The sequence below is a fragment of the Seriola dumerili genome, unplaced genomic scaffold (assembly GCF_002260705.1).
Source record: "Seriola dumerili isolate Sdu_G_001 unplaced genomic scaffold, Sdu_1.0 BDQW01001191.1, whole genome shotgun sequence".
NCBI lineage: Eukaryota > Metazoa > Chordata > Actinopteri > Carangiformes > Carangidae > Seriola > Seriola dumerili.
In genome coordinates this window covers 888,681-916,665 of record NW_019175446.1, presented here as the reverse complement: position 1 = coordinate 916,665, position 27,985 = coordinate 888,681, and the positions used below count along the sequence as shown (strand labels likewise).

Sequence of the window (27,985 nt, the reverse complement as noted above, 5' to 3'; positions counted from 1 at the left end):
TCCCTGCCTTATATTACAACTCTTGAGCTGCTATGTACATGCAGACCCTTCTGACACGCTCAACATTTTGAGATGTCTGCCACAAATACACAAGAGGAATAAATCAGTCTTTTCCATTTTATTAAGTTCCATATACATCAATATTTCTTCAGCTGTAATACAAAAAAAAGAAAAAGGAATCAAGTCAAAATCTGACAAATTTTTACAAACAGGGCAGGAACCTTCAAATACACGGTTTCATCCTTCTCAGTCAGTCACTACTGCAGAGCAATTCATTTACAATAGCTTATTACCATACTTTAAGTAGGTTATAGAAGTTTAACCAAGCAGACTACTGATGTCCAGATATTTAGTACAACTGTCTTTCATGCCACTTCAGACTAAACAATGAGTGGAAATGGGAGAAAAAAAGTTGTTCCACCATGATATCTGAATTTAGACACAAAACTCTTGATACATTATGCTCAGTAAAACTCAGCCGTTGTACAGTCAGTATTCAGCTTCCTATTTCTTGGACATGATGACCACAAGGATGGCCTGAGGGATTTTTAACAAGAAAAAAAAAATAAAAATAAAAAGACTGAGATCAAAAAAATAAAGTACATGGAAATATGAGAGCTCCTTTAAGAGTCTTTTCTCCGAGGTAAACTTTCTTCTGAAATGCCTCAGTTGTTCACGCTCCTCAGTACAGTCCCACTGATGAAGGTCCAAAAAGGTCCCTTAGAGCTGAAATGGGCAGAGGGCAGCTCTGCCTCAACAGTTCAGTGAAAGCAGCAGTGCCGGGTGCACCAACAGTCAGAGGAGCAGATCCCAAACACAGGCTGAGGCAGAGTCCGTCACAGAGTTACAGTTCAGAAAAGCCATATTCTTGGCAAGTGCATTTTGTTTGAGCAATGTGCGATGCTTTCTAAGAGGCTGAAGAAGACTGTAGCTTGTTGTTATGAGACCTACAGAATGCGGAGAGAGGGGAAAATTGAGAGCCCTTCACATTTTGTTTATTGTCGTGACATCTCAAGAAACAGACACGGAGAACGCGGAAGTGTAGGCAGAGGATCCTGCAGCCATGTTGGTGTAATTTTATTGGGAATGCCTTTATTACTGAAGAAATCTTCCACAACTACAAAACTGAGGTTACATTATTAAGTGAGGAACAAGATGAGGTCAAATTCCTGATTCTTCGTGGTACATTTTGGTCTTCTAAAACAATACGATCTAAAATGGTTTGCTTCATAATTATTTAAAACATCCAAACATTCAAAGTCAGATATATCTTACAACCATTGTACAAGATAAAACGTATGTACACTCAACACAACCAGCTAAGTCAAACTCCAGGTGGAGAAACATACAAAACGTCTCATAAATATCTCTCTTATAATAAAATATGCAACTTTATATATTCTTATATATCTGGTAAGGTCATCATTCTCAACATATCCAATCCAACTCAGATGTATAGCAGAAAATAAATACAAGTTCAGAACTAAAATGTGTTTAAAACAACCTAGATATTGTGATGGATTGTTCAAAAAGGCCAATATCCTGATCAGAACAAAGGATGTCCCTCAATTACATGATTAACACTTTTCAACATGGCTGCTATTTTGTGATTATTACCAAAAATATTGTTGTTGAAAACTTCAAATTGTGTGACATTTACATGATAAGCACATTTGGTGTTTAAGTGTGTGTTCTTGTGTTCTTGTTTTTTTTGTTTGTATTTTTCTTTATTAATGGTTTTTTTTTTTTTTTTAGATTTTCTGGAAACAGAACGTTCCCGTGTCATTATTACTAGAAACCCCAGCATCCAGTCCAGACTCCAGCTAGACTGGCCCACTTAAGAATCTGACAATCTGTAAGAAAGAAGAAAATGGGATGGCATAAATCAAAGGCATGCAGAAAAGGTGAACAGACACAAATGCAAGATGATACACGATACAGATGTCACACGGCACTACGGTTCGTTAAGACATCGGACATAATGTCTTAAGGGTCGTCAAGCTCTGTTGGTTTTAGTGCGGCCAGGCAACCATTAAAACCATGTGACTGTTTAAAGCCGACTCTACTCTACAAGTAAAGCACATTCTACTGCCAAATACCATCACTACAGACATGCCAGTGCTACAAACACAACTAAAAAAAGTGAGTGGCAGGCATAAATTGCAAAAAATTAAGAAAAAAAAAAAAAAAAAGAATAAATGAAACTGATGTGACAGCCAATGTGGCCTGAGTCAAAAGATTACAGAACGCAAACATAAGCATGGAGAAGAAGAGAGAAACCTGGGAACCTTCAGAGTGGGAGCAGGAGCACTCAACCTTACCTGCTCGCTTTGAAACCTTTGAGCTTCTGTACAAAGAAGGCTTCCAGCACCTCGGCACACTGAAAGAAGGGCGTATCGTTGGGGTTGTAATAGCGGCAGTTGTCGAAGATTTTGGTCACGTCGGCCACGAACTCCGTCAGCTTGTGGTAATGTCGCTTTTGCAAACGGGTTTCCATCGTGGAGAAGTCTGGGAGGGATGGAGCAACGCGTCAAGAGTGAGAAGAATGTGCACAAAATATCATGAAATACACAGTATGGATTTTATCTGGATCGTTTCGTCACTCTGGGGAAATTAACAACTCGTACCTTCCACAATGGGAAGTAAGACACATTGGACATTTTCCACTGTAAGAAGCAGCCACTCGAGAACAGCTGCGATCATTGGTTCTTACCCATTGGCTCCTTTATCACGCGATAATAATCAGGTGCATCGTGGGGATCCACTGGTTCAAGGAAAGGCCATGCCATTTTGTGAGACTGTCGAAATAACAAGAAAAGATTTTTATCATTTTTAAAAATCACGAACATGAACAATGGCCTGTATTTAAAAAAAAAAAAAAAGGCAGTTCAACATGAAATATTACAGGTGACGGTTTGATATCGACCGTGTCAATGTATAGTTTCTATTGTTATATACTTTACTTTTTATTTGATCATCTTTAAACATAAATAAATAAATATTTGTGTCTAATGTGGGTTTTCCACAAAAAAAAAGTTAAAACTGGAAATTATTAAAATGACATCTACTCTTTCTCCCTCATTGAAAAATACAGAAACTAAACACAAGATGTCTCCAACCTGACTGAGAAGTTCCTCCACTGTGGATGTTCGCTGCAGGTTTTCACAGTTTCACATCACACTTGTGTGAAGCTGGACAGACACTGCGTTTATATTGCAGTTGCTGTTACTGTACATTGTTTTAACTAATGCTAACGTTGGCGATGTAGCGATAGCAAAACATACAAATAGCTTGTTCAAGATTTAAGGTGAGAAGCTTTTCCTCTTCATCTGATTAATGTTCTAGTGTCAAACTCAGCACTTAGATCATCCTGCACAGTGAAGCTCAGTCAGACATACATAGGTGTCATACCTGTAACGAGCGTAATATTCTTTTCAACCCTTCATAGTCTTTGTCAGTGAGCGGCGTGAGGACTGTCATGGCGTCTTCTGTGGACTGACACTGCGGGCACACGTATACGTCGATGTGGTTGGCCTCGCTCTGCAGGATGCCCACACAGCGCCCGTGGTACCAGTTCTGGCAGCGGTCGCAGCCTATGTAAAACCTGTGGGGAGGGGGAGGGAGGAAATGGGACGCACCCTGGTTAGGACACCAACGAACAAGAATGAATGGGACAATGGATTCTGAGAGATCGGGTTTCCGACACTGTTTGCATGATTAGTGGGCTTAGATCTGACCACAAATTGTGAATGTGAACACTTAAAGCTGATGACGAGTTATGCATTGTGCAGCCATACTGTGATTCGTCATATGGTGTCCGGCAGATGCAGTACAGCTCCTCGTTGCTTCCTCCCTCCTGGCCACGTTTACAGTCGTTACACACAAAGTCCTCCAACTTCTTGGCCTCCTTCTCTGTGATGCCGACACACGCGCCATGAAACCAGTTGGAGCACAGGTCGCACCCTATGTAAAACCTGAGGGGGAAAAACATGATTGGGATTTTTGTCTCATTGGAATCGTGTGTGCATTACAGCGGTGCAGTGAAGACAGAGCTTACTTGGACTCGTCGTAGGGTGTTTTGCAGATACAGTACAGTTTGGTGTCCTTCTTGTGATCCTTTGAGGTAGAAGAGAGCTTCTTCTTCTTCTTGTGTTTTGATGAGCTGGAATCTCTGTCCTTGTCTCGGTCCCGGTCTCTGTCCCTGTCCCGATGTCTGTCCCGCTCTCGGTTTCTCTCCCTCTCTCGATCCCGGTCTCGGTCTTTATCTCTGTCTCTGTATCGGTCTCTGTCCTTGTCCCTGTCCCGTTTCTTGTCCTTGTCGTGATGCCTGTCCCTGTCTCTGTTTCTGTCTTTGTCCCTCTCTTCTTCCCTCTTGCGTTTATGGGATGAGGAAGGTGAGGTCACTGCGTGGGCACTGTGAGAGGAATGTGTGGAGTGAGAAGGATGGGAGGAGTGGGAAGAAGCCGCCTTGACTGTCGCTGCAGCAGCTTGGGTGATAGCAGCTCGGGCCTTCTCCTTTTCTTTCTGTAGCCTGGCTATGTCCCGCCTCAGCTCCTCCTGAGAGGGAGACAAGACATGTAACGCTCACGTGTAGCATCCTGCTTAATGTATTTTAAACTTCGACTAACACAGATGAGTGAAGGCAGAACATGTGCTAACCTGTACTTGCAGCTGCAGCTCCTTGTCCAGCAGCGCCCTCTTCTTCAGGATCTCAGCCTTCAGCTGCTCTTTGTGCTTGTACAGCAGCGCGGTCAGCTTGGTCGCGTTCTGCTTGGAGCGTTTCTGCTCCACCACCTCCTCCTTCTTCCTCTTCTTAGCCGCCTGCTTCTCGTCCTTCTCGATCTTGTCGAGAATGAACTTCATCACCTGGTTGCACACAATCATTCTGAGGGAAGGAGGACAGAGCGGCGTTAGATACATTCATTTCGGTTCAGTCGGTGGTGCATTTATGGGGTGGCTTGCACATTAGAATACATGGACTTTTATTTCTAGCTTTGATACTACAAGAGTGGAGGCCAATGCAGCCAGTACAATCATATTTGACAAAGATGCAGACCTCTGGTTCTCCTCTCTCTCCGCTGCAGCCAGGGTCTTCCTCTGTTTCAGCTGCTCTGCTGTGGCATTCTGCTTCACGACCGCCTGACAACAAAAACAACATTGCGTTAATATCTACAGAATCTAGATGCTGTGAGAAAGGAATCCTTGTGAATTGCTCTGTGTCTCACCTGTTTCTGGATGCCATCCCCGGGACTAACAGTCTGCAGATTCTGATCTTTGTGTTCCCTTTTAGCCTCGTGGTGTTTCTTCTTCTTTGGTTGTGGTTGTTGTTGTTGTTGCTGCTGCTGTTGTGGTTGTTGTTGCAGTTGTTGCTGTTGTTGTTGTTGCTGCTGCTGCTGTTGCTGCTGCATTCTCTGAAGCTGCTCCTGGACGCTTGCTGGTGCCTGTATGGTCACCATGTTCTGGATCTGGTGGGCCTGAATCTGCCCCCCTGTCTGCTGGATCTGGATAGGCAGCTGCAGTTTGATCTGCTGTGGGACTGTGCCACCCTGCTGCTGTGCCTGTGCCTGGATCTGGGCTTGGATCTGGGCTGCCACGTGGGGTGGCAGGGCTGACAGCAGCTGGACTGGCTGTTGCAGGCCGGGAACAGTGATGAGCTGATGTCTGATTGGAGACTGGACCTGAAGCTGAGGCTGTGTTTGAACTTGGTTTTGGTTCTGAGGCTGGAACTGGACTTGGAGCTTAGCTTGGACTTGGGGTTGGGCTTGGACCTGAAGCTGTTGCTGGACCTGGGTCTGCTGCGGTGACTGGACTTGAAACTGGGGCTGGGTTTGGACTTGAGTTTGGACCTGGGGTTGCTGCGGGGCCTGAGGCTGAATCTGGCTCTGTTGCTGGAACTGGACCTGAACGTGGGGATGGAGTTGTGTTTGGGCCTGAGACTGAACCTGAGGCTGGGACTGAACCTGGGGCTGAGGTTGGACCTGAGGCTGTTGCTGAGCCTGGGGTTGGGTTTGCGCCTGTGTTTGAAATGAAGCTTGTACCTGGGGGTGGTACTGAGGTTGGACCCTTGACTGGAGTTGGGCGTGGGCTGGGGCCTGAACCTGGGGCAAGGTTTGGTTTTGGGACTGAAACTGAACCTGAGGTTGGATTTGAGCGAGGGGCTGCACTTGGGCTTGGGGGGCCCGCGGCTGAAACTGAACTCGGACCTGGGGGTGGATTTGGGCTTGTGCTTGGGACTGGAGATGCGCTTGAGCCTGAATGTGTGGCAGTTGCTGGACTTGGCCAAAGGGCTGGACCTGAATCTGTGCACGGATCTGGGCTTGAGGCTGGGGTTGTAGTTGAGTACCGGTTTGGGGCTGGAGCTGAGGCTGGGAGGGTCTCACAGTCGTCACGACAGAAGAGACCGGTAGTCCCTTCATGTGAACCTGCACTGCTGAGACCGGCAATTGAGGCACCTGCTGCACGGACACCACAGCAGGGTGCTGGACTTGTGCTTGAGACTGAGGAGTAAGAGACGCTTGAGGCAGAGGGGTAACAGGTGAATGTGTGGAGACAGATGCAGGGGCAGAGGCAGGTACAGTGGCCAGGACAGGAGCCTGAATGGGGGCTGCAGCCTGCTGAGCTGGTTGAACTGGAGTCTGAGCTTGAGATGCGGCTGGAGTCCAAACCTGGGGCTCAGCTGCCCTCTGCTCTGTCAGAGCTACAGAAGAAGAAGAGACGTGAAGAGGTGCCATTCATTAAATTCAACCATTTTTAAAGTCAAAATTCAACCATAGTATTGTAAACTGTACACATTGTAAACCGACAGAATATAGCAGGATGGTACTGTGGTTATGGTGGGTTGTGGTGGGTCCTTTACCTGGCACTGAAGGTGTTGTAGAGGTGGCTGTGACTGGTGTGACAACTGCACTGGCCACAGCAGCATGAAGGGGAACCGGAGCCGTGGCTTGGATTTGGGTTAGAGCTTTGGCTGGGGATGGGACAGCGATATGGGTGGACACGACGGCTATGACGGGGGCAGAGACAGGAGCAAGAGCAGGGGTTGGAACTGGGACTGCAGAGGGAAGAGAGGCAGAGGCTTGCATTTGGGGTAGGTTAGTAGCGGCTGCTGTAGCTGCGGCAACTTGGGCAGTCTTGACTGAGACAGGCGCTACAGCGGGGGCGGGGGCAGTAACATGCATCTGGACAGGGGCTGAGGATAAGCCTGGGGAAGAGCTGAGGGCGTGGGCCTGGACCTGGGGTGCAACTTGTCCCGAGACAGGTAGCGACACTGCAGTTTGTGTTGGTGTAGCGAATGAGCCTGGGGCGAGGGTGGAGACTTGGGATTGGACCATGGCTTGGACGTCAGTTTGGTTTTGTGCAGGGGCTGAGGCGAAGACTTTCTGAGTCATAGCTGGTACTGCATTTTGTGCCAGGGCAGGCACTGATCTCGCCATGTGGGGTTGTGCGAGGATAGGAGCTGGTAAGGAGGATAAAACCTGGGTGGAGACCTGGGCTGCAGCTTGCGGCAGCGCAGGCACAGGAGTGGATATTTGCGACTGTGCAGGGATGGGTGATGGGGTAGCAACTGAAACCTGTGACTGGGCTGCAGCTTGTGCCGGAGCGGGCACAGGGGCTGCAACTTGTGTTTGCATGGGAATCGAAGGCGGGGCGGGGGCCAAACTTGGCATTTGTGTTGGGGCAGGTAGAGGGGCTGCCATTTGCGTTTGGGCTAAGCCTGAGGGAGTCGTCTGGACCTGCGCAGCGGTTCTGGCTTGAACCGGAGGTGACATTTGGGTTTGAGGGGTCTGAGATATGGCGGGCTTTGTAGGGCTCGCAATGCTGGGTGCTGACGTTGAAGCCGCTGGGGACGGGGGCATGGGAGTGAAAAGGAAGCGCTGGACCTGGCCATTAGGCATGGCCGCCTGCATTAACTGCTGACCAGGGCCAGGGATGACCGTTACTCCCTGTGGGATGATTTGCAGCTGGCCCTGGGTCTGGCCCTGACCCTGGATCACCACTGTCAGACCTGGGTTTCCACCCTGCAGAGATGACAACAAAAGGAATTTAACCTTCAGCTAACAATAACATAATAATTATAACTTGGTTGTGAGAGGTAGAGTTTGTGAGAAGTATATAACGTACATTCAAAAACATTTTACTTACTAACTAATTAAAAGAATTAAATATATTCCCCATATTCACCGAGGGAGAGAAAAATAATTTTGTGTATTATTGGGATGAAAAGAAGTTAAAGCGTGTCCCTCACCTGAGCGCCCTGTGTTAGCTGCATGAGCTGTGCCATAGTTAGTTTGACTTGACCCTGTTGCGGTCTGTTGGCCTGCGGGGGAGCTACAGGGGGCTGTCCAGGAGCCGTGGTGCCTGCACGAGGTGACGGTGCAGGACAAGGTGCTGCTCTCTGATTTGCCGCCGTCTGCACAGGTGTAGAACCAGGCACAGCCGTGGCTGCAGGGTGCCCGCGGCCCATCTGGGTCACGGCCTGCTGAGGTTGGCCTGGAGAGGGGATGAAAAGGCAGAATTTTTTTTATTTTGTGAGCCACAAAAAGCCGACCACAGTCATTGGAGAAAGGAAATCATGAGCTGGACAGAACACCTTGCGGAGCCAACGCTGGACTTCGGACCATTGCTGCGCCCACAGAGGTAGACAGGGGAGAGGACTGGCTCATCGTAGTGCCTGGCTGTGTTTGGCCTCCTGCTGTAGTGGCCTGCAAAACAAAACAAAAACAACAATCCTCCATCATCATGCTTTATATTTCCCATAGCTTCAAGTTAAGATAAAAAAGGATAGGGTGAAAAAACAAAAGACCTGTTGCTGAGTAGTTGAGCCGGAGGTGGTGGCTCTGAGGTTGATGTTGCCAGTCGTAGGATGTAGTGTGCTGTACGTCCTCAGGTTCGCAGGAGGCCCAGAGGGGAAAATGCCCAAGACTTTCTGCTGGACTACACCTGTTGATAAGAACAGTTATGTAAGCAGAGAAACAAACATGTAAGCAGAGAACATGCAGTAATACAGTTGGTGGATGTGCTGAAGTGGCCAGGCATGCTCTGTTTGCGTGGGGAAGAGCTTTGAAATGTCTTGTTTGTCTAAAAAAAAATAAAATAAAAATAAAAAGATAAGGAAAAGGTATCTCTAAAGCAATTTAAAAAAGCTCTTGCACTCAGTTCATGAACAGGAGTTTAAACATAACTCAGAGAACGGACTGTACGACAGTAACAAAAAACAAAAACGCAAGCAGACCTTTGGCCATAAAAAGAAAAACAAAACAAACACTGGTTGCATCATCCATGCTCAACGTCAAGACTCCATCACAAGGCAGATTTTTGCCTCTCACACGACACTCTTTCATCCATTTTGGCAAGTGTAAAGCCCAGAACCAGCGGAAAATGGATGACACTCGTGCTCCCTACCTCCTTGAGTAGTGGGCATGTTGAGCGTGACAATCTTGCTGTTAGCGGGCAGGGGGAGTTTGGCGGCGAGGACCTGGCCAGCCACAGTCACTGGGCTGCCAGCGATCTGGAAGGTTTGCTCTGAGGCGGTGATGCCGCTGGCCACGGTGGCCACCGAGCCAGAGGAGGCTGCAAGACACACCATGCCACCTGCGGTCATGCATACCCACAAGGGCCACCACAAATGCCAGTCTACAGCTGTGGTGTCCACTGGAAGGCTCGAGTCAAACAAATGGAGCTGGTATTTCAGCGAGTTCGGATTATTGATTTGTCTTGTGTTTGAAATTTTGATGATACACAGCCTTTTGTTTGTGCCTTTATATTTTTTTCCAGGCTCAAAAAAAAAAAAATAATTGAAAATCTGGTTTCAACAGGACTGAGAGTGGACACCACGAGTCACAGTCAGTTTGGCAAACCAACATAGAAATCTGACACACACACAAAAAAAAAAAAAAGAAGTTGTAAAAGGTGAAGTCCTGCCGATGACTTTTTACAAATTGATGAGGCTATCAAACGATTCAACAAAAATAAAGAAGGAAAAATGAAAAAGAAAAAAGGTCTTTTGTACGTCTGCTCATCTCTAACAGAATACGATGGATGAAAAGACACGCAGACCGTTTTGTGTGGAGGATTTGAGATGGGCTACGGATGATCCACACTCCTCGTCTTCCACCTGCTTACCTGAGCTGTTGTTGGTCTGACCCTGCTTGACCCAGGAAGCGAAAGACTGGTGGAAGTTCTTGTCTTGCTGGAAGGAAACCGGAGAGCCCAGTTTGGAGGCGAGGACCATCTTGGTTCCAGATGTGACCTGACCCGTCCTCTGGCCCGTGGACGCCGGGGTGCTGGGAGTGCTGGCTGAGGTGGGGGTGGCGGTTGTTGTGGAAACGGTGGCAGTTGTACTCGGTCTCTGCAGCTCCAGACGTTTCTAAAACAAAAAGTGATATATATATATATATTTCTTTTTAAGTACATGGAGTTTGATGACCCAAAACATGGTCTATAACAAGCCAGAAACCCTGACGACAGCGCTCCCACCTGTTGAGCAGCCAGTCTGGCCTGTTTCAGCTGATTCTCCAAATGGGCCTTGACATCCTCGGCTGTCTTCAGAGCACTGCCAGTCTTGGAGGGATCTATACCCTGTGATTTCTCCCTCTCCACCCTGTAACACCAAGGGGAAAAAAAAAGGTTAATGTGATGAATCGGCGCTCCACCTCGAGAATTCAGTGTTCCTCCCCAAAATGATAACGTTAAGGAGGCTCGCTTGTGTGTTTCTCACCTCTCTGCAAAGGCCCTGATCTCCCACAGCTCCATCTCCTCTTCAGGCACCCATGTCTCCACAGCGATAGGCCCAGTCAGCTTGGCCGGCTCCTGCTTCTTGGGCCTTAAGGCGCTCGAGCGCAGGCCTTTCCTCTGTGGAGTGGGGGTTTCTACTCACGTGAAGGGAGAAAAACAAACTATCAATTATCTTTGTATTACGCCGGCACGACTCCTCCAGCCCTGGATCTCGGAGTCAAATTAAAATCCTACATCGTTTCTGAACTAATGTTTTGTTTTACCTTTGGGAGTGTCTCTGTTTCCGAGCGGACAGATGATCTTCCTGATGCAGTATTCTGAGCGGATGCCGTAAGGCCCAACGTCTCTTCGTTTTATAATCTCTGTTGTGGTGATGTCCGTGTCCGTGGTTTCTTCGGTGAGAATCAAACACATTAGCGAATCACTCAACGGTCATGATACCACAGTAAAGTAGAAGTTGCATGTCTGAACCGAAATAGGAACGAGCAGGTTTCCTCAGAGGCGTCCAGAGAAGAAGAAGTGAAAAGACGAATACAGGTGAAGAGGAAATGCGCGACGTGTTCTCACCTTTCCGGGTCGTCCCCACAGCGGCGGAGGGTTTAACGGCCATGTCGTCCCAGCGGAGGCACGCCCACAGCAGCCTCAGCATCAGGCTGACCCCCGCCAGCGACCTCACAGTCTGGAGACGGTACCTGAATGCGACGACAACAGACTTTACCTTACAGTATTCGTATCGTCTTTCTAATGCAAATACAACAACGTTGACATTCATTAAGTCATAATATTGTCAAATGGTAATTACAAGAAAAGAATTCACCTAGCTGAGTAATCTTTAAGCACTAAACCAATGTGTCACAAACCTCCATGTGATGCCAAAGGTGGGCCGAGGTGAAGGGTAGGGCCATATATCCAGGGCAGGCTTGGCGTTGTAGTTGAAGATGGGCACCTCTCTGATGCCCGCTCTCCTCGCCAGCCTCTTCAGGTCATCATTCGGCAGGACGAAGATGCTCTTCTTGCTGCTCTTGGTGACGAATTTCCGGTAGGACGGCAGGGCGGTGCCCGAGCGGGCCTTCCTGGATTTGGAGAACCTCAGAAGGCTGACTCGGCCTCTGGTGGAATACTCTTTACTAATAGTCATGGAGCTGGTTGTTGTTGAACCACAGGCGCTCGTCTTGCTGTCGGTGACTGGGAGTTTGGCCTTCTGGGAGACAACTGCCCCGGGCGCAAGGGAGCTGGACTGGGCGGTGGCGGAAGCGGTGACAGAGGAGACAGCGGTGGTCGCCGCTTGAGATGACGCAACGCTGCGGGATGCGTCAGTCGTTGAGGCATTTTGAGGCTCTGTGGTGGCGACTGAAGACTTCAAACCTTCGCTACTGCTGCCGTTGTCGGTGCTATTGCTATTCACGCAGGAGGGGCTTGACGATGGAAGCTTAGCAGGCGTTGTCCCCTCACCGTCCTCACTCTTACCGAGAGCGTCTCCTCTCTCCGCCACGTGGTTCTCCAACTTCGGGACTTTCAGCGGAGGTGGGTGACATTTGTCGGACGCATCGTTTTGCGAGAGGTCTCCGTTCATCAGAGACTTGACAGGCTCTTTGATGTCACCCTGGACTTCACTGGACGGGTCTGAATTGATGCTCGAGTCCTCCGTCGTGCTGACCGCAGTTTTCCCATTCACCTGCACGGGACCGGTCTTGTTTCGGTCCACGTCGGCGCTCTCGGTGTCGCTCTGCGCGCCGCCTTGCTCCATCTCCTCATATCCACGTTTCTTGGCGTTCTCTGGCTTCTGTGTTTTCTCTTTGCTTTCTATTGCCTCCGATATACAATTGTTTTTACTGCTGAGCTCGGTGTTCTTTAAGGATTCTCCATTCACCTCTTTATGGGCTAAGGCCTCCGCTCCACTCCCCTGCACAGCTTTCACCTCCGTCTGTTTGCTGTGGTTTGTTGCTGCCGACTCTGTTTTATCCTCCGTCTGCTCCTCCTCAAATTCAAGCTTTTTAACCACTTGGTCGTTCGCCTGTAAGCTCTCCTCCTTCTCTTCTGCTTTAACGCAGGGAGTCACAGCAGGCTGCTGTTTGCCTAACGTGGATCCTTCAGTCTTAACTCCAGAATTGGGCTTCGTGGCAGCCATTTTGGACAGCAGGGTCGCCTGTCTCATCCGCTCCAGCCTCTGTTTCTCCTCCAAGGTGAACTGTTTCACCCGGCGCTCCAAGAGCCCGTCCAGCTTGGAAGGCTTTACCTTCTTCTTATAAGCCGTCCGCAGCTGGAAGCCCTCGCTGACATTCACCACGTCATAGTAAAGGTTTGATGCGGCGGCCTCCTCCTTCTTGGGTTGTTCCACATGCTGCACCGGCTCTTCCCTCACGGGCTCCACAGAAGGCGAGGGAGGGTCTTTGTTTTCAACTTGGTCTACAACAAAAAGTCCCACAGGTCAGTGGAGGGTGGAAAACATATTTGATTTCCACAAACAGCACCAACGATAAAATCCAAAAATAAATGAGAGATAATTTAATTTCCACTATTTACCTTTCTCGTGACTTGAGGCAACAGTTTCTGGGCAGGGGTCAACCTCCATTTTTTCATCTTCTCTCTTCTCTTGCACAGTTTTCCCCTCCTCCTTCTCTGTGGGTTTTTCTTCCCCTTCTGAGTTCTGAGGTTTGCAGTCCTCCTCCTCTGATGAAGTGCTCTGTGCTGATGCAGTGACAGACGCTTGCTCCTTGTCCTCATTCGCTGCATTTTGCTTCTCAGTTTCCGTCGACTTCTTCTGGTTATTTGTGCAAGCTGCTGCATTTTCCTTGGTCATTTTAGCTGCTATAATAAAAAAAAAAAGAAAAAAAGAAAAAGATTAGTATATGAGTCTAAACTGCCAGTAGCAGAAGAATATATCCATGAAAATAAAAAGTAGTACTAGTGGGAATTAATGCCAGTTCAGCCCTTACCCTCCAGTTCTTTGCGATAGTTTACGTTTGTGTTCCCGGGGAGCTTTGGAACAAAACGCGGCACGTGGGTTTTACTGACCCAGCTCCAGCCACCGTAACCAGTCACTCTGTACTCCTCTCCCTTCTGCTTCCACACCTAGATGGAGAAAAAAATAACAAAATTATGAATCTTTAAAATGAAGACAGTTATACACATTAAAATGGAGAAACAAAATCAACTGTAAAGCAGTTTCAACGCTCCGGATCAGATGTCAGGGTGAAGTTGAGACAGTTGTGTAAATGCATTGGATAAATGGTGAAATAGCTAAAAACTTCTCAGTACGATCACTGTGTTTAATGTAAAACCTCCTTTCATTCGGAGCAGCTGCTGTTTTACCTGGTGTTTGATGGGGATGGTGTACTTCACCCAAGTGGCCTGCTGCAGCGTCTCCTCATCTTCCAGTTTTTTCTCTCGCTTTTTCACCTTCTCTTTCTCCTCCCGCTCCATGGAGGTCATGCGATGGAGCCTGAAGCAAGAAAAAACACACCAGATATAAAAGGTACAACGAGCAGTACTGAAAGTTGGGATGCTCCAGAAATCGCTGGTGTAATTAAGCCCTGGTTAGTCTTTGGAAAAGCCCGCTACATGGTAATGTGCTGTGTGTGTGTGTGTGTGTGTGTGTAACCAGCTGCCACACACTTCCTGCAGTGAGTTTTTCTTCTTCCTGTACCTTGTGTGTCCAAGAGAATCTTTCCAGACAGGCAGCATGACGACTGGTTTGATGGCACACTCCAGTATGGCCAAGGCCAGAGCGAATTCCCTGGCCTTGCTGCACATCTGCACTGCTTTGTTCCAGTTGGTCCTAAGAAAACCAGACACAAACTGCATCAAACAACAGGTAAAAACAATAGATCACAGAGAAACTACGTCTTCCGTAAAAGCTTAACCATATTTGAAAATCTTCATATTTTACGAGAACCTAAATAGCTTATTTTTCTATCTTTAAAGAAACAGTTCAACATCTTGTGAAAATATGCTTATTCCCCTTCTGGCTGTCGTCTGATCTGTAAATATGTAGCTGGTTTAGCTTTGCACAAAGCCTGGAAACTGCTAGCTTTGCTCTGTCCAAGGGTGATAAAATCCAGCTAGCAGCACGTCTGAAGCTCACTAATCAATAAATTATATATTCTTGATGCTGTACAAAAACTGAAGTGCAAAAAAAAAAAACTATGAAATGTTGTGTAGCTGCCTCTCGAACACTTCTGAACCTGAGTTGTACCTGTGCGATGCCCAGTTGGGATGCATAAATGGCCCGGGCACGTTGGTTTCCAACTGGATGATGGTGAGACGCAGGGTGGAGACAGTCAGACTCCGCGAGCCGTAGATGGAGCCGTTCCATTTGAACTCGGCTGCCGTGGTCAGGCTGAACTTGTGGGACAGGTGGCGTCTCTTGTCGTGGTCCTCGCGGTGCTGATGTTTGTTGAGGGCCAGGACGTTGGTGCTGTACTGGTTGTGGTAGACCCTGTATTTCCCCTCCTGACCCAGTTTGAACAAGCTGTTCAGGTTCACAGTCAGGTCTCTTTTCAAGAAGCTGAGCCGCGAAGATTCGCCATCGGAGCGTACAGGGGACGACTGAAACACCGGAGGGAACATGAACTGTGGCTTTAATAACCAGAGGTTTCACAGCTTCTGACACCCATGCTGATACAACAACTTTTGAGTACTAACATTTCCTTACAAAACCTTTTTATCATTTCATCAAATCAATCTAATTAATGCTAATATGACAACTCTGCTTAAAGAAAATACGCAACACACTGCTGGGCACAAAGCCAGTAGTGAAAGAAAATATTAAAAGGATCTGTCCTCTCTTTTCGTTAGACAGAAAAAGAAGCAGCACTTTTGTTGTAGACCTAAAACAACACCGGCACTCACGTCTTTGCTGCCTCTGGGTGTTCGGTTATTCAGCTCCTGTCCTGCCGCTCTCGGCCTATCGCTCTTGACCCGTTCGTTGTACTCGTCTGCCGTCCAGAAAGCAGATACACCGTCAGCGCAACAACAAACAGACACTTTAACTTCCACCCTCAGTGTTTTATTTACTTCCTGAGCAGCACTAGCGACGCTCTCTCGTGCTTACCTGTCCCGTCCTGGCTGGTGAAGGAGGACTGAGAGGACCGATCAGCCAGGTCAGGCGGGTCTAGTTTCCTGAGGCTCCCAGATCCAGAAACCTGGCTGCCGCCGCCGCCGCCGCCGCCGCCGCCGCCCGTCTCTGGCTGAGACGACGGCTGCTGGGGCTGATCTTGGGTCGGCGCCTGCGAGTCGTCAGGGTGTGCGACTTCACTGCTAGACCCTGCTTTCACATCTTCATCTAAAACAAACCAAAGAAAAATACAGTAAGAAAGACTGAGTTTAGCTGTAAATGAAAGTGTTAGAGGTGCTAGGAGTGAAATGGAAAGACATTCTTACAGGCAACATGCTGTAAGCAAAGACGGCAGCTGATATTGCACATGATATTGGCAACTGCTGTAATTAGGAAATTCTCAAAAAAGGTTTGCTCAGTGTATGACGATGTCTTAAATCTTGGCGTCAGCATTCGACCGACAAACTATTTAAAAAAACTAAAAATGTTTAGTGGAATATTAAGTGTTTCATCAGTCTAGCTGGGCCTATAAAACCAAACCCATCTTGGAAAGGAAAAGCAACACAAATCCAAAATAAGCTGCGCACTTTGCTGCAAAGCCAAATTGAGACACCAGCTCTGCCTTTGGGTTGTAACGGGACAGAGAGAGAGAGAGAGAGTCCTGCATATATATGCAGCTCTTTGTTGACAAGGTAGCAGGTGGGGCTTCCAGGCAGAGAGCCTTTTGTCTGAGCAACAGAAACCCACCCAAAGGCCCATAAATTGGAATGAGAATAAGGAGCTGGTTGTGACAGACGTGGCGCGGTGGCGGCGGCTGCCAAGGACGCCGCCTACCACAGTGCCAAAAGTGTGCTTTTCAAGACCAAGACTGGAGGAGACGATATACCAGACAGGACGAGAGACGAATGCCGACATTTTGCCACCAAAGCAGCAGCTGAAGGCGACAGCTTAAGTTTAGTGCAAGAGTAGGACAAGGTGAATGGCAGAAAATGGCCCGCAACAGCTTAAGGTCTCCGTGGATCAATTACATGGAGGAGAAAATATCCTCTCACTATCTAATTAGATGTAAACTGAAGATAATGAAGAGATGCTGTGACGTTCCAAAGGATCAGGCTAATTACGGTCACTCGAGCGTTGCATAAAAGCTTAAATGTTTTGGATGAGCCGCTAAAAGAGGAGGAGCATTTAACAGCCACAGCTCTCAGTGTTTTGTCTGAAATGTTATTTATGTCTCAGTAAAGGCGCGGAGTCCCCCTCTCTCACAGTGTGGAGCTGATTAGAAATTCAGCTGAGGAAACACAATATATCCACTAGGGAATACGTATATACACATATATGTCAGAGAGACACACTAGTCTGTTTGAAGTCAATGCAAAAAACATGAGGGGAAAACAAAAATGTTCCATAAATCAACAGCCAGCCAATGAAACAACATGAACAAACTGTCTGAACAAATGCAAACCGAGACCCAGTTTGTGACGAGCAAAGCAGCGTAAGATGCTCAGAGCCAAAGGGAAACGGGCAGACACCCCGACCTGTCAGGCAGAATTTGAGAAAAATATCTAAACCTTGCAAACACAGCAGAGTCATGAGGAAAAAGAAATAAACAGTCTGAATTCAAAGCACTGGAGCATCTACAATCACCTGTATATTACTGCACGTTTTCCCCCGGATGGTGTACAATGAATTAAGTTTCAGAACAAACAAATCTCTTCACGTTACGACAAGATATCTGTCCTGAACACAAGTCAGCATCCTGTTGCTCAGGGTGATTGACAGGTGTTATATGTCAAAGTCTGTGAGTGATGTAGTTTCCCCCGTTTACTGGACAAAGCAAAAGAAAGGGGGTGAAAAGGGCACGGCGTGGTTAGCGGAAACCAGCCGAGACAATGAGACAAATAAACACAGATGCACACGTGCAGCGCAGCGGGAGGGAATGAAGTGGGGGGGGGGGGGGGGGGGGGGGGGGGGGGGGGGGGGGATAATGGCGGGATAGCGGAGCGGACATTAGCCAATGTTTGACTTTGAGCACCTGTCCTTTCCTGCTTTGCCACCGGAGGGGACTCCCCACTCTCCTGGCTCCTAGACTGAGCAGGCTCCGTTTCCTCCTTTGATTCAAGGGATTCTGTTTTAGGCACAGCTGAGTCCTGGGAGGCTGAACCGGGGTTAGCATCAGACACGCAGCTCTCCTCTGCAGCAGGGGGAACCGAGGCTGCTGTGGTTTGACATACATACACAAGGCAAACAGCACTAGCTGAGTCAAAATACAGTATGTGTTATCAGCAAGTCAACATACACTGTCAGAACAGCTTTGCACATACGGTAAAACTACACCTGCTGTTACCAGTGCTGTTGGATCTGTTCAGTTAGTGACATGTAAGATAGATTTAGAGCCAGAGTTCACTTTTACCTTGGGAACTAGCCTCTTCCTTGGGTTCGGCGTCTTTGTGCTCTCTGTTGTCGAGCTGCGAGCTGGACTCAGCGGTGTCCTCCGCCGTTTTAACCGAGCCCGTTTCTGCTTCCTTCTTTGCCTCCTCTGCTCGCCTCTTTGCTTCCTGTGCCTCCCGCCTGACCTTCAAATGCTCCATGATCACGTCTACAAACAAAATCAAATGAAGCTGTTGCTCATTTACACATATTTTTTTCTGTTTCTGTTTGTCAGACAACAAGATTGGCATTATTGGCAAATCTCTTCCAAGTAGCTACGAGCTTGTCCAAAAAGTTGCTAGATTTGTCGCTAGTCTGTAAATCTAGCGACAAATGCACCAGGTTGTTGATCATGCAACTCTATCACTCACTCAGTCACAGACCTTCATGTTTACATGGCTGGCCAAAAATAACAGGAGTTATAAACAATGATCAATTAATGAACTGTTTCAGCTCTACGAAAAATACTTAAGAGAAGCATCCTAACGAGGAAACTGGAGCGTAACGTTTTCCTATCATAAAATTCCACTTTTGAGTTTGAGACGAGCTTTGACAAGTTAATGTGACAAGTTATAAATTAAAACAAAGTAATAGTGTGAACTTGGTCTTAGATGCCAGCATATCCACAGTCTATAACTCAAGTATAAGTCAATTCAGCAAAGAAAAATACTCCCATCAGCACAGGTCCAAGACATAGCAGATGTTCTTTCATAAAAAATAAAAAATAAAAAAAAAAATCTCCAAAGAATCATGTTTCATAACTACAACTCTCACTGGGAACAAAGCAGCAGTGTCCCCACCAGCTCAGATGAGGGAGAGCAAGGTGCAGGCGGCACTGTGCTGCAGCAGTGGGCTTTTAACACAGATGAAAAATACTAGCACTAACCATAAATCACTTATGATGGACTGTAATGGCTCTCACAAAAACGTGGCATTTACTTCCATTTTGGGCTGCAGCATACTTATTCAGACCTCTAGCTTTTAAAAGAATGCCAGAGGCTCTTCCCCAATAAAACACACAGTTCCCCCGCTGTCTTTCTTGTTAATGGAATCGGGCTTTTCGGTGACATACACAGGAAAAGTAAAATCAGACAGATCTGGCAGCTTGTCACACAGAAGCGGAAACTGCTGGCGTAATAATCAAAAGTCATCTAACCATTGTGACTCCTTGGAGGAAGGCAGAGGGGGGAAAACAGTTGCTAGTTGTCTGATAAAGCGTGAAGCAGGAAGAGAAGGCAGCACTTAACATTTGTGTGCCAACTGTCATCACAGCAGAGCACTGCTGCCCGAAGGGGGAAGACATACATGTTTATCTGATAGACTGTAACCCTGCGGGTCAAACACAAAAGATTCATACATGATGCAAACATGTTCTGGTTGTTAACAAGCAGCAACCTCCGAGGCTGAAAAATTAAAGCCAACACAGAAGGACCAAAAAAAAAAAAAACGGCTCCAGAAGTGGGTCAGTCCCCGTAGACTTCCAGGTTACACTTCACAGCAGAAATAAACATGTCCACAGCCTGGTACAAAAAAACTGTTTTGGTCTCTACGGGTGATTTCCTCCTTCATGACACCTGTTTATATAACTCACTTAAAGTTTAAAGTTAGGCTTAAAGTTATGTATGTATATAATTGAGGGAATGCCACTTTGAGTGACAGGCGGATGAGCGTACGCCAAAGTCTCAGCTCCACACACGCCCCCTCCTCTTTGCCAGTTTCTGTATTATTAGGTTCGGCAGCAACAGATACTGGCGAGATGGCGACGGCGGGAGCGGCTCACCTATGAGCTTCAAAACCGCTCCTCAGAGACCTATGGGTGACGTCACGGAGGCTACGTCCATCTTTATTTGCAGTCTACGGTTGTTAACAGTCAGGTTAGCATCAAACGCTGGTCGCATGGACCGGAGTACATCCTACTCACATGTACTACAGGGTTCAAATTTATCTCTATTTTGGGATGTCAAGACAAAATCAAATCTTTACCGTTGACAGCAGTGAGGTAGGCTTTATTGTTTCCACGGGCTTTGTTGGTAAGGTCCTCTGTGATGTCCATGTGAGCTTGGACTTCCTCCTTCATCTCCTCCAGAGTGGCGTGCAGGTCCATCTCCCAGTACTCTTTATCCAGGCGCTCCATGAACTCCTCCAGCTGCGCCTTGGTGCTGTAGTACCAGATCTTTTTCTTCTTGTCCTCCCCGTCCTCTTCCCTGGGGAGTGAGAACAGGATAAAGCTCTTAAATAACAGAACAAGCCACGCCATGTCCTCTACCACCTCACTGCAGGGCACGGTTTACAATACGAATGAACTGAGACAATATAAACATGTTCACTGCTTGACACAAATTTAGACATGTATTCATTTATATTACCTAGTAAGATAACATGACTGGTTTTGCTAAATACCCTGTAGATTATGTATTTCAACTTTTATTAAAGAAACATTAGCCTCTCTTCTTTCAGTTGGATTAAATAAACTCTGCACTCTGTTGAGATGCCTGTACGAGGTAAAGAGAAGGATGTGCAAACAAGCTGAAAAAACTAATAATAATCAGTTTCCATACTAGAACTGAGTTGCAACAGCAAGCTGATTCATGCATTATGATACTAGCTACTGGTATGCAAGAAGAAATGAATATAATCAGGCTCAGGACAAAACTGTGTCCAGGACGGGTTAAACAGTGACTTGTAGCAGACTGCTCATCTACTTTAAGTGTCTCATTAATATTCTGTTGGTGCACAACAGTTCAGCTCAAGAGCTGAGCGCCTGTTTCTCCCCAAATGAAAAACAATAAAAGGCTCTGTCAAATACTGTCTGACAGTAAGATGAATTCAGCCTCTCATTTATAAAGGGCTACGCTCAAAGAGAACAGAAGTCTGGGGGGGAGTGGGTGAGGGGGCGTTCAGGAAAAGCTTCACTGCCAATGAACAGATAAAGGAATCGGATTGTATGTTTCCTTTATAAACACTAGTCAAACAAATGACTGAATTCATGGAAGCATGTTGCATTCTTTCATGCCAAACGTGTTTCCCCCCCTCCGTAACTTTCAGTTTCATTTTCCAGTGGTTTCCCTTTTTTAGGCTGGAACACACACACACACACACACACACACACACACACACAAACACACACACACACACACACACACACACACACACACACACACACACACACACACACACACAGCATCAAGACAGGTCTGGTAACGTGGCTGCAGTATTGTATTGGTTCACCCAGGGGGCCTGTTTGTCATACTTAGGGTGAATCTGCATTTGGCTTCACAACAACACAAACTCATGAGATGATGGTACTGAATAAGGCTATTACTGAATATTTACACGGACCGGGGTGACCCAGCAAGCTGCTACTTTTTCACTATTTCATGGACTGAGGCGACGTGTTTTTAAGATCATCATCTCAGATCACGATAAGAACTGAGCTGTTTATAATCTTCTCTAGGGTATCAATATCACTATCATTAATAAGAATAAAAACACAAAAGCACATTATCATCATCATCAGCAATTATCAGCTCGATGTTTAATTTATCTAAGTGTGTAATTAATTATTATTTTTTTAATCTGAATAAACTGAAGTAGAGCTGAAAGCAACGATAGATCCGATAACAAAGGAGGAAAGTGAAGAGGTAATAAAGAATTAGGATAGGGCGATACCCGGGGGAATTTTATAACTGTTTTAAGGAGGAAGTCACAGGCCTAGTGCAAAAAGTATTTACTAATGCTCTCGATGAGAATGAGCGGTGGTCAGATGCACTAATGTCTGTAATTCCCAGGGAAGGGAAAGACCCCACAAACTGTGCTTCATATGAACCAACACTCGCTTCTCCTCAGTGATGTAAAGATACTGAAAACAATAATGGCTGAAAGAATCTGGACGTGTATTTATTAATAGAATAATTTCATACCTGAAAGACAGGGAATAAATAGCGTCAGACAAACCCTGAATATAATCTCAGTGGCACGAGAGAAACGACCTTCAATGCTTCTCAGCTGAGATGCTGAGGAAGCATTTGCTAAAATACATTGGCTATATTTGGATCATACACTTGAGAAAATGGGATTTCATTTAGATTTTAGTAATCAGGTTTAAGAACTTTATTCCAGACCACTGTCATGGGCGAAAAAGGGGAGCACACAAGGACGCCCCCACCCACATTATTATTTGCAATTACTTTAGAGCCACTAACGGAAATGCTAGAAACCTAGACTATATGGAAAGTAAGATGGAGGAGGATGCGATAAAATAGTGTTGTACGCGTATGATGTCCCTTTGTTAGTGACCTTCTAACCGCTACTCCAACGCTTTTGAAATGCTTGAAGGGTTTTGGGATAGTGTCAGGTTTTAACAATCATCAAGAGCAATGACGCTTGGTTCGGAGAATGGGCAGAGAAAAGGACTTATTATAATACACCAAATGTGAATGAATGAGCTAAATTTTGAAATAATTTAAACAGTTACAAGATAAATTTGGTTTATCCTCGAAAGATATTTATAGAATAGAGAAATTATTTCATGTCACAGAGGGAATAAAACAAGCGACCACCCACTCCGACTGAATTCTTTTTAAAAAGGATTATGGAAGAAAAGTGCACTATGAAAATTGTGTCACAAATATATTAATGTTTGCGATCACACCTGTCAGGGAATACTCTGGATATAAAAGACAGGGGGGAGCTGGAGATGAATGTTATTATGAAAGAAGGAAATTGAGGTATTTTATAACTTCTTTCATTTTAGCAAAGTTTGACAGAAGTAGAACAACTTGTGCTGGAGGGACTGTACACAAGTTGGAAATCACAACCACATTGTGCAAAATTGGAGTCACACTGGGAAGAGATTCGTACAGAAATACTTTGTATACTGATTTACCATTAGACCCATTGTATAGACTCATTGAGGATCCTACTTACACAATAATCCTTCTGTTTAGGAACCAGTATTTCCTCTGGTGCCGGTCATATCCAATGGGTTCCTGGCGGATGTAGGGCTTGTTCTTCTGTGCCTCCGTTACACAGTCTGTGACACCAGGCACCTTGTGTGCCACACAAATCTCACACTGCCACTCGTCCTCTGGAACCTCCTCCAGTGGTGGTTTCACACACTCCAGGTGATAGACAGCTGAACAGGTCTCACAGCACAGCAGGTCACCCAGGCGATGACACACACGGCAGTGATCGTCATACTGCATGCTGCCGTCCGACATCAGCTCCTCGCGGGCGATATTGGTGGTGAGAAACTGGTCCACCAAGAACTGTAGCACCTTGATCTTACTTTCAAGAGGGCCGTAGGGATACTCATCCACTTCTTGGTATGGAAGGACATGATGGTACTCCCGGTCGCTCTCACAGTACGCCCGCAACACCTCAGGCCATGTCATGCCGTCAATAAAGTACAGAGTGGAATTGACACTGTCCTTGAGGTCAGCGGGGCCAAAGGTAGTGTTGGAGGAGTCCTCCTCCCGTAGGATGGCCTTCAAAAGGGAAATATGGGTCTCTGCTATTAAAGTGCACTGCTCCTGGCCTACCAGTGCAGCACAAAAGTCCTCAAAGCGAAAGGGGGAGAGACGCAGCACCGTGCTGAAGTTCCGTAGCACCTCGTAGATGGAGGTGGCATTGAGCAGCTCCTCGTTAGGCACCAGGAGATCCTCAGAGGTGTTAGGAAGCTCCAGATGAGGAATCTCCTTCTCCTCCAGGATGGGAGTGCGAGGCCGGGGAGCTCGTACTTTTTTCTTCCCTGTGAGATAAACAATGATAGTAGTGAACAATTAGACTGCTTTAATCCATGGGCTACAGCAAAGCATAAAACTTCTAAAAATGTTGTTTATGGTTGTATGAAAGGACTGAGGGTTATACTTTAAAAACAGCCACATTATCTATACTGCAGTACAGAGTGATAATACTGTGATATATGTTATTTTCAATATTGCCTATCTCTTCCTATTTAGCAATATCCATCCTTTGTGTTTCCATATCTCCAACATCAGATGGTTAAGTGCTTAATTTCTGAATGTAATTGTAATTAACGTAATTTCACCGTTCAAGGAGACAAATGTGACAGAAATGTCAGAATGTGAAAAGGATAAATTGTGTCCGGATGATGGCAAAACTTTAAAGTGTGTTACTTTGGCTGAGCCGGCTCAACACATGGCCGGTGACATTATTAGCTAACAGGGACTGCCTCATCCTCCTGCATCCAGGAAAACACTCCCCGGGCCGGCTAATGATGTAAATGTTAGTCGGACTACACCGTATAATAGTTATTTCTCGGTGTTGCACAGTAAAAAACATTAACCATCATTTTTTTGGAGTGATTGATTGAAGGGTTTACAGAGCTGAAAGCTTGCAAAAATGATTAAAATGACAGGCACGCTGGCCAAGCTAAGTTAGTTAGCTAGCTCTTATCTCCTCCTCTTCATGATTACCTTCTATAAATGACAAACATTACATATCCACCCAAAGAAGTGTCGAAGACAGCTATAAACACATAAAGTTACCGTTATCTAACACTGCATGCCTGTCTTAAGGATGACACTGGTCAGCACGAGCTAATTTCGCTTGCTAGCGTTAGCGCGCTAGCAGCTAAGTTACTGACTGAAATGCAACTGAACGGTATTTCGAGCAGCAGGGATTAGCAGTGATCATTAGGATAGGTATGGATTATTTGATCGGTGTGCTTTAAGACGTTTTGACACACGGTGATGGCGGCAAGGTAAACTGGCGGTACAGCTACGGACTCAATCCACCTGCAGTAGCATTAATGAGCGGACTGCGGCCTGTGTTCATACAGTGTGCATTCTCCATTTTGAACAATAACCTACTGCTTCCTGCACTGATTAAAAACAATCATCAGCAGCATTTGGGGATGTATTTGCCATCCCCTGGAGGGTATGTTGAGACACTGTGGCCACTGCCTGATCATAGTGTTTATTTACCCGGAGTGCTGGCGTGTGTGCTCTGGCTCCGAAAGCTACTCTCTGTACAGTAGCTGGCATCATCCTCCTCCTCCTCGTCCAGCACATCATCTTCAAGGCAGTCAGAGTCCTCTTTGAGGCCCTCATCCTCTTCGGACTGAGGTTCCTCCTCAATATACTCATCCTCCTCGGACCTCAAACTGACAGCATCGTCCTCCTCCTCGCTCTCGTGATCGTCGTACACCACTGTTTTGGATGCAGCCGTCCGCTTTCCTCCACGACCCCCTCTGCCTCCTCTGCCGCCGCCGCCACCTCTACCTCTTCCCCTGCCCCGTGTTGACGTGCCGGGTCCCCCTCTCTTCTTTCTCGCCGGCTTGGTGGTCTCCCTTGTGGGGCTCTCCTCGTCCCCGCTGTCCCGCAACCTGGGCTTAAGATTCCTCCTGGGTCGCAAGCCCCGGGCCGTAGCTGGGGACGGCTCCTCGGCTTGTAGCGATTTGGGCGGCCTGCCTCTTTTCCCTCTCATGATAGGCGAAATCTGTTATTTTACAGTCACAATTTTTGCGTTTATTTAGCCTACACGGACGCGAGCGAAAGCGGTACCGCCACAAAGCTGGACCGGTGGGGATTCAGACGGTGTAGTAACCCCGTGATACCCCTGTGTCTGTCCGGGTGTGAAAGCTCAAAATGTTAGCCCGGCGTCCCGTTTGGGTTCGCCTAGAGCCGCCATTTTTCTTCTTCTCTGCCTCTCTGGCTGAACAAACAGCAGGCCCTCACCAGAGGAGTCACGTGATTAGCCGATACTACTTACTTACCCAGCTCAGTGGCAGCGACGACCGAAATTATTTTTTTTCTCACAAGTAGTTTCATGTTTACGGACTTACTCGTACTGTTTTTCTCTCAGTGGGCGGTTTCACTTTTTAATGAAAATTATGTTGGATCCCTGTTTTTTTTTTTTTCCCCCGGCGTAAAGCCGCTTCCAGATGTTATAGATGACAGCAAACACTGCAAATCACGCAGATAATGAAATGAAAGAAGTTAAAACAACAAATTAAATAATTTTAATCATTTAAATTCATTTTAATTTTTAAAATATTGAGACTGGCTGTAAAGTGGCCAGTTCTCTGCTCACAGAGACCTGCAGGTGCGTGCGAAGCAGCAATCAAAACACATGGAATATATTTGGTGATTGAATCGTTTTATATGCTTATATTACTTGTTGCAATAACGCGTAAGAAGTCAAGCAAAGGTGGCACAAATTTGAGTAATGCATCGTATTTTATTGTTTATCACATGTTCGTGTAAATTATTATTCTGAAAAGTAGGTACAGTGACCCAACAATATGTGCCTGCACAGAATAAAATTTTAATATCACTTAAGACAGATTACAAGAGGGTTTATTGACTTACTATCAAAACCAAACAGTATTTATTTTACTGATACAGTATTAATAAAGATGTAAGGATGCAATGTTGGTGACACTCCTTTGCAACTGTAAGTAAACTGAGGATAGATTCGCTCTAATATTCACCGCCCTCTGCCGCCATTACACCACTGTTAAGACTTTGCAGCTGACTGCCACTGATATGGTTTTAATGTAAGCTAATTTTATATCAAATGCGTAACATTTCATATAACACTTCTACAGTTTTAATATGATTTAAAGTGAAGTATGAATAGCTTAGAGAGGTTCCCATTGAACATAAGTTGTCGTGGCCGAGTGGTTAAGGCGATGGACTAGAAATCCATTGGGGTCTCCCCGCGCAGGTTCGAATCCTGCCGACAACGTCAAACGTTTTTTGCCGCCGTTTTATCCAGATAATGTCTTTAACCTACAATGGTGAATATAACAGCTCCACGTTTACACAAAGCGACGACATTTGCGGGCGAAATGTCGCGTTCAGTGTCATCAAATCAGCACTGGAGGTGGCTGAAGCTCAGCTCAGTGGCTGGAGTCGCCACTGTAATGGTTTAAAATGGTGAAACAGCGCCCTCTATTGTTCGAGCGGGCGACATCGCTAGGACTGCTGTGATTTTATTTCAGTAAATTAATTGAGTCCAAATCTAAAAATCCTTAATTTATATCTGTTAGAGGAGAGGAGCTTTCCTTAGGGGCAAATGTCGTTTTAACTCTTTGTACTTTGTCATACTGTGGTTCAAATGTCAACAATTCAACAACTGCACTAAATAAATACAGCAGGCAACATGACCTGTATTGTCACGATCTGGTCGATAAGTTAGATATATTTGATATCTAGCAGTATTGTAAAAATGTTTTTATCATCTGTATCTTTCAACATTTCCCAGTGATACTGAAATTTATAGTATTCGTCCACATCCAGCTTGTTCTACAATTAAAAATTACAGACAAAAAAAAAACAACAAAGTGATTTAACAGGTATAAATAAACTGTGGAGATCAGACAGTAGGTGGCAGTAATAAACCAAAAATACATGCACTGGTCTCAGGACACCAAGTCAGCTTGAATAAACTTGGATTGATGTTGGGGGAAAAAACTGTCTGTCACATACTGTAAGTTATTTCAAATATTTATATTTGGTGTCATCGTTTGACTGCAGCTGTTTTTTAATGCTAGAGTGAAACAGTTTAAGTGGATAAGCTCTCCTCCCACATGTCTCCTCTCAGTTGTGTGTACCTGTCTGACTTTAAATGACTGTTTTGCCATGAGACGTTTGGCAGCAGCAGTACCAGGCTGGCTGAGGTAGAAAGACTCCTGTGTTTGAAATATACCGGCTGTTTGCATGAGGAGAGCTCAAACAAGTTAAAACTGCCTCTCTACGATGTTCTGACAGAGTATGACAGAGAAACTGGAGAGAGTTTAGG

At 46.1% G+C, this 27,985-nt stretch overlaps 1 protein-coding gene and 1 non-coding gene across 2 annotated transcripts; one reads left to right on the top strand and one right to left on the bottom strand.

Moving 5' to 3' along the window:
- Positions 1–112: 112 nt before the first annotated feature.
- On the bottom strand, positions 113–25,666 carry LOC111238081 (nucleosome-remodeling factor subunit BPTF-like). The gene is made up of 32 exons (XM_022767479.1): positions 25,165–25,666; positions 23,144–23,966; positions 20,201–20,421; positions 18,201–18,386; positions 15,788–16,018; positions 15,586–15,671; positions 14,930–15,282; positions 14,381–14,512; positions 14,047–14,176; positions 13,671–13,806; positions 13,258–13,542; positions 11,595–13,140; positions 11,302–11,426; positions 10,998–11,126; positions 10,718–10,868; positions 10,477–10,600; positions 10,123–10,366; positions 9,403–9,570; positions 8,804–8,940; positions 8,591–8,702; positions 8,246–8,490; positions 6,857–8,018; positions 5,226–6,697; positions 5,057–5,139; positions 4,660–4,885; positions 4,350–4,557; positions 4,058–4,157; positions 3,798–3,974; positions 3,412–3,604; positions 2,714–2,798; positions 2,322–2,508; positions 113–947 (listed from the first exon to the last, which is right to left on the bottom strand). Exons 1-32 carry the CDS (start codon positions 25,664–25,666, stop codon positions 908–910), a joined length of 9,999 nt encoding a protein of 3,332 aa, XP_022623200.1. The 3' UTR covers positions 113–907.
- Positions 25,667–26,847: 1,181 nt separating this feature from the next.
- On the top strand, positions 26,848–26,929 carry trnas-aga. The gene has a single exon. It is a non-coding gene; the product is annotated as a tRNA-Ser (tRNA).
- Positions 26,930–27,985: the final 1,056 nt, after the last annotated feature.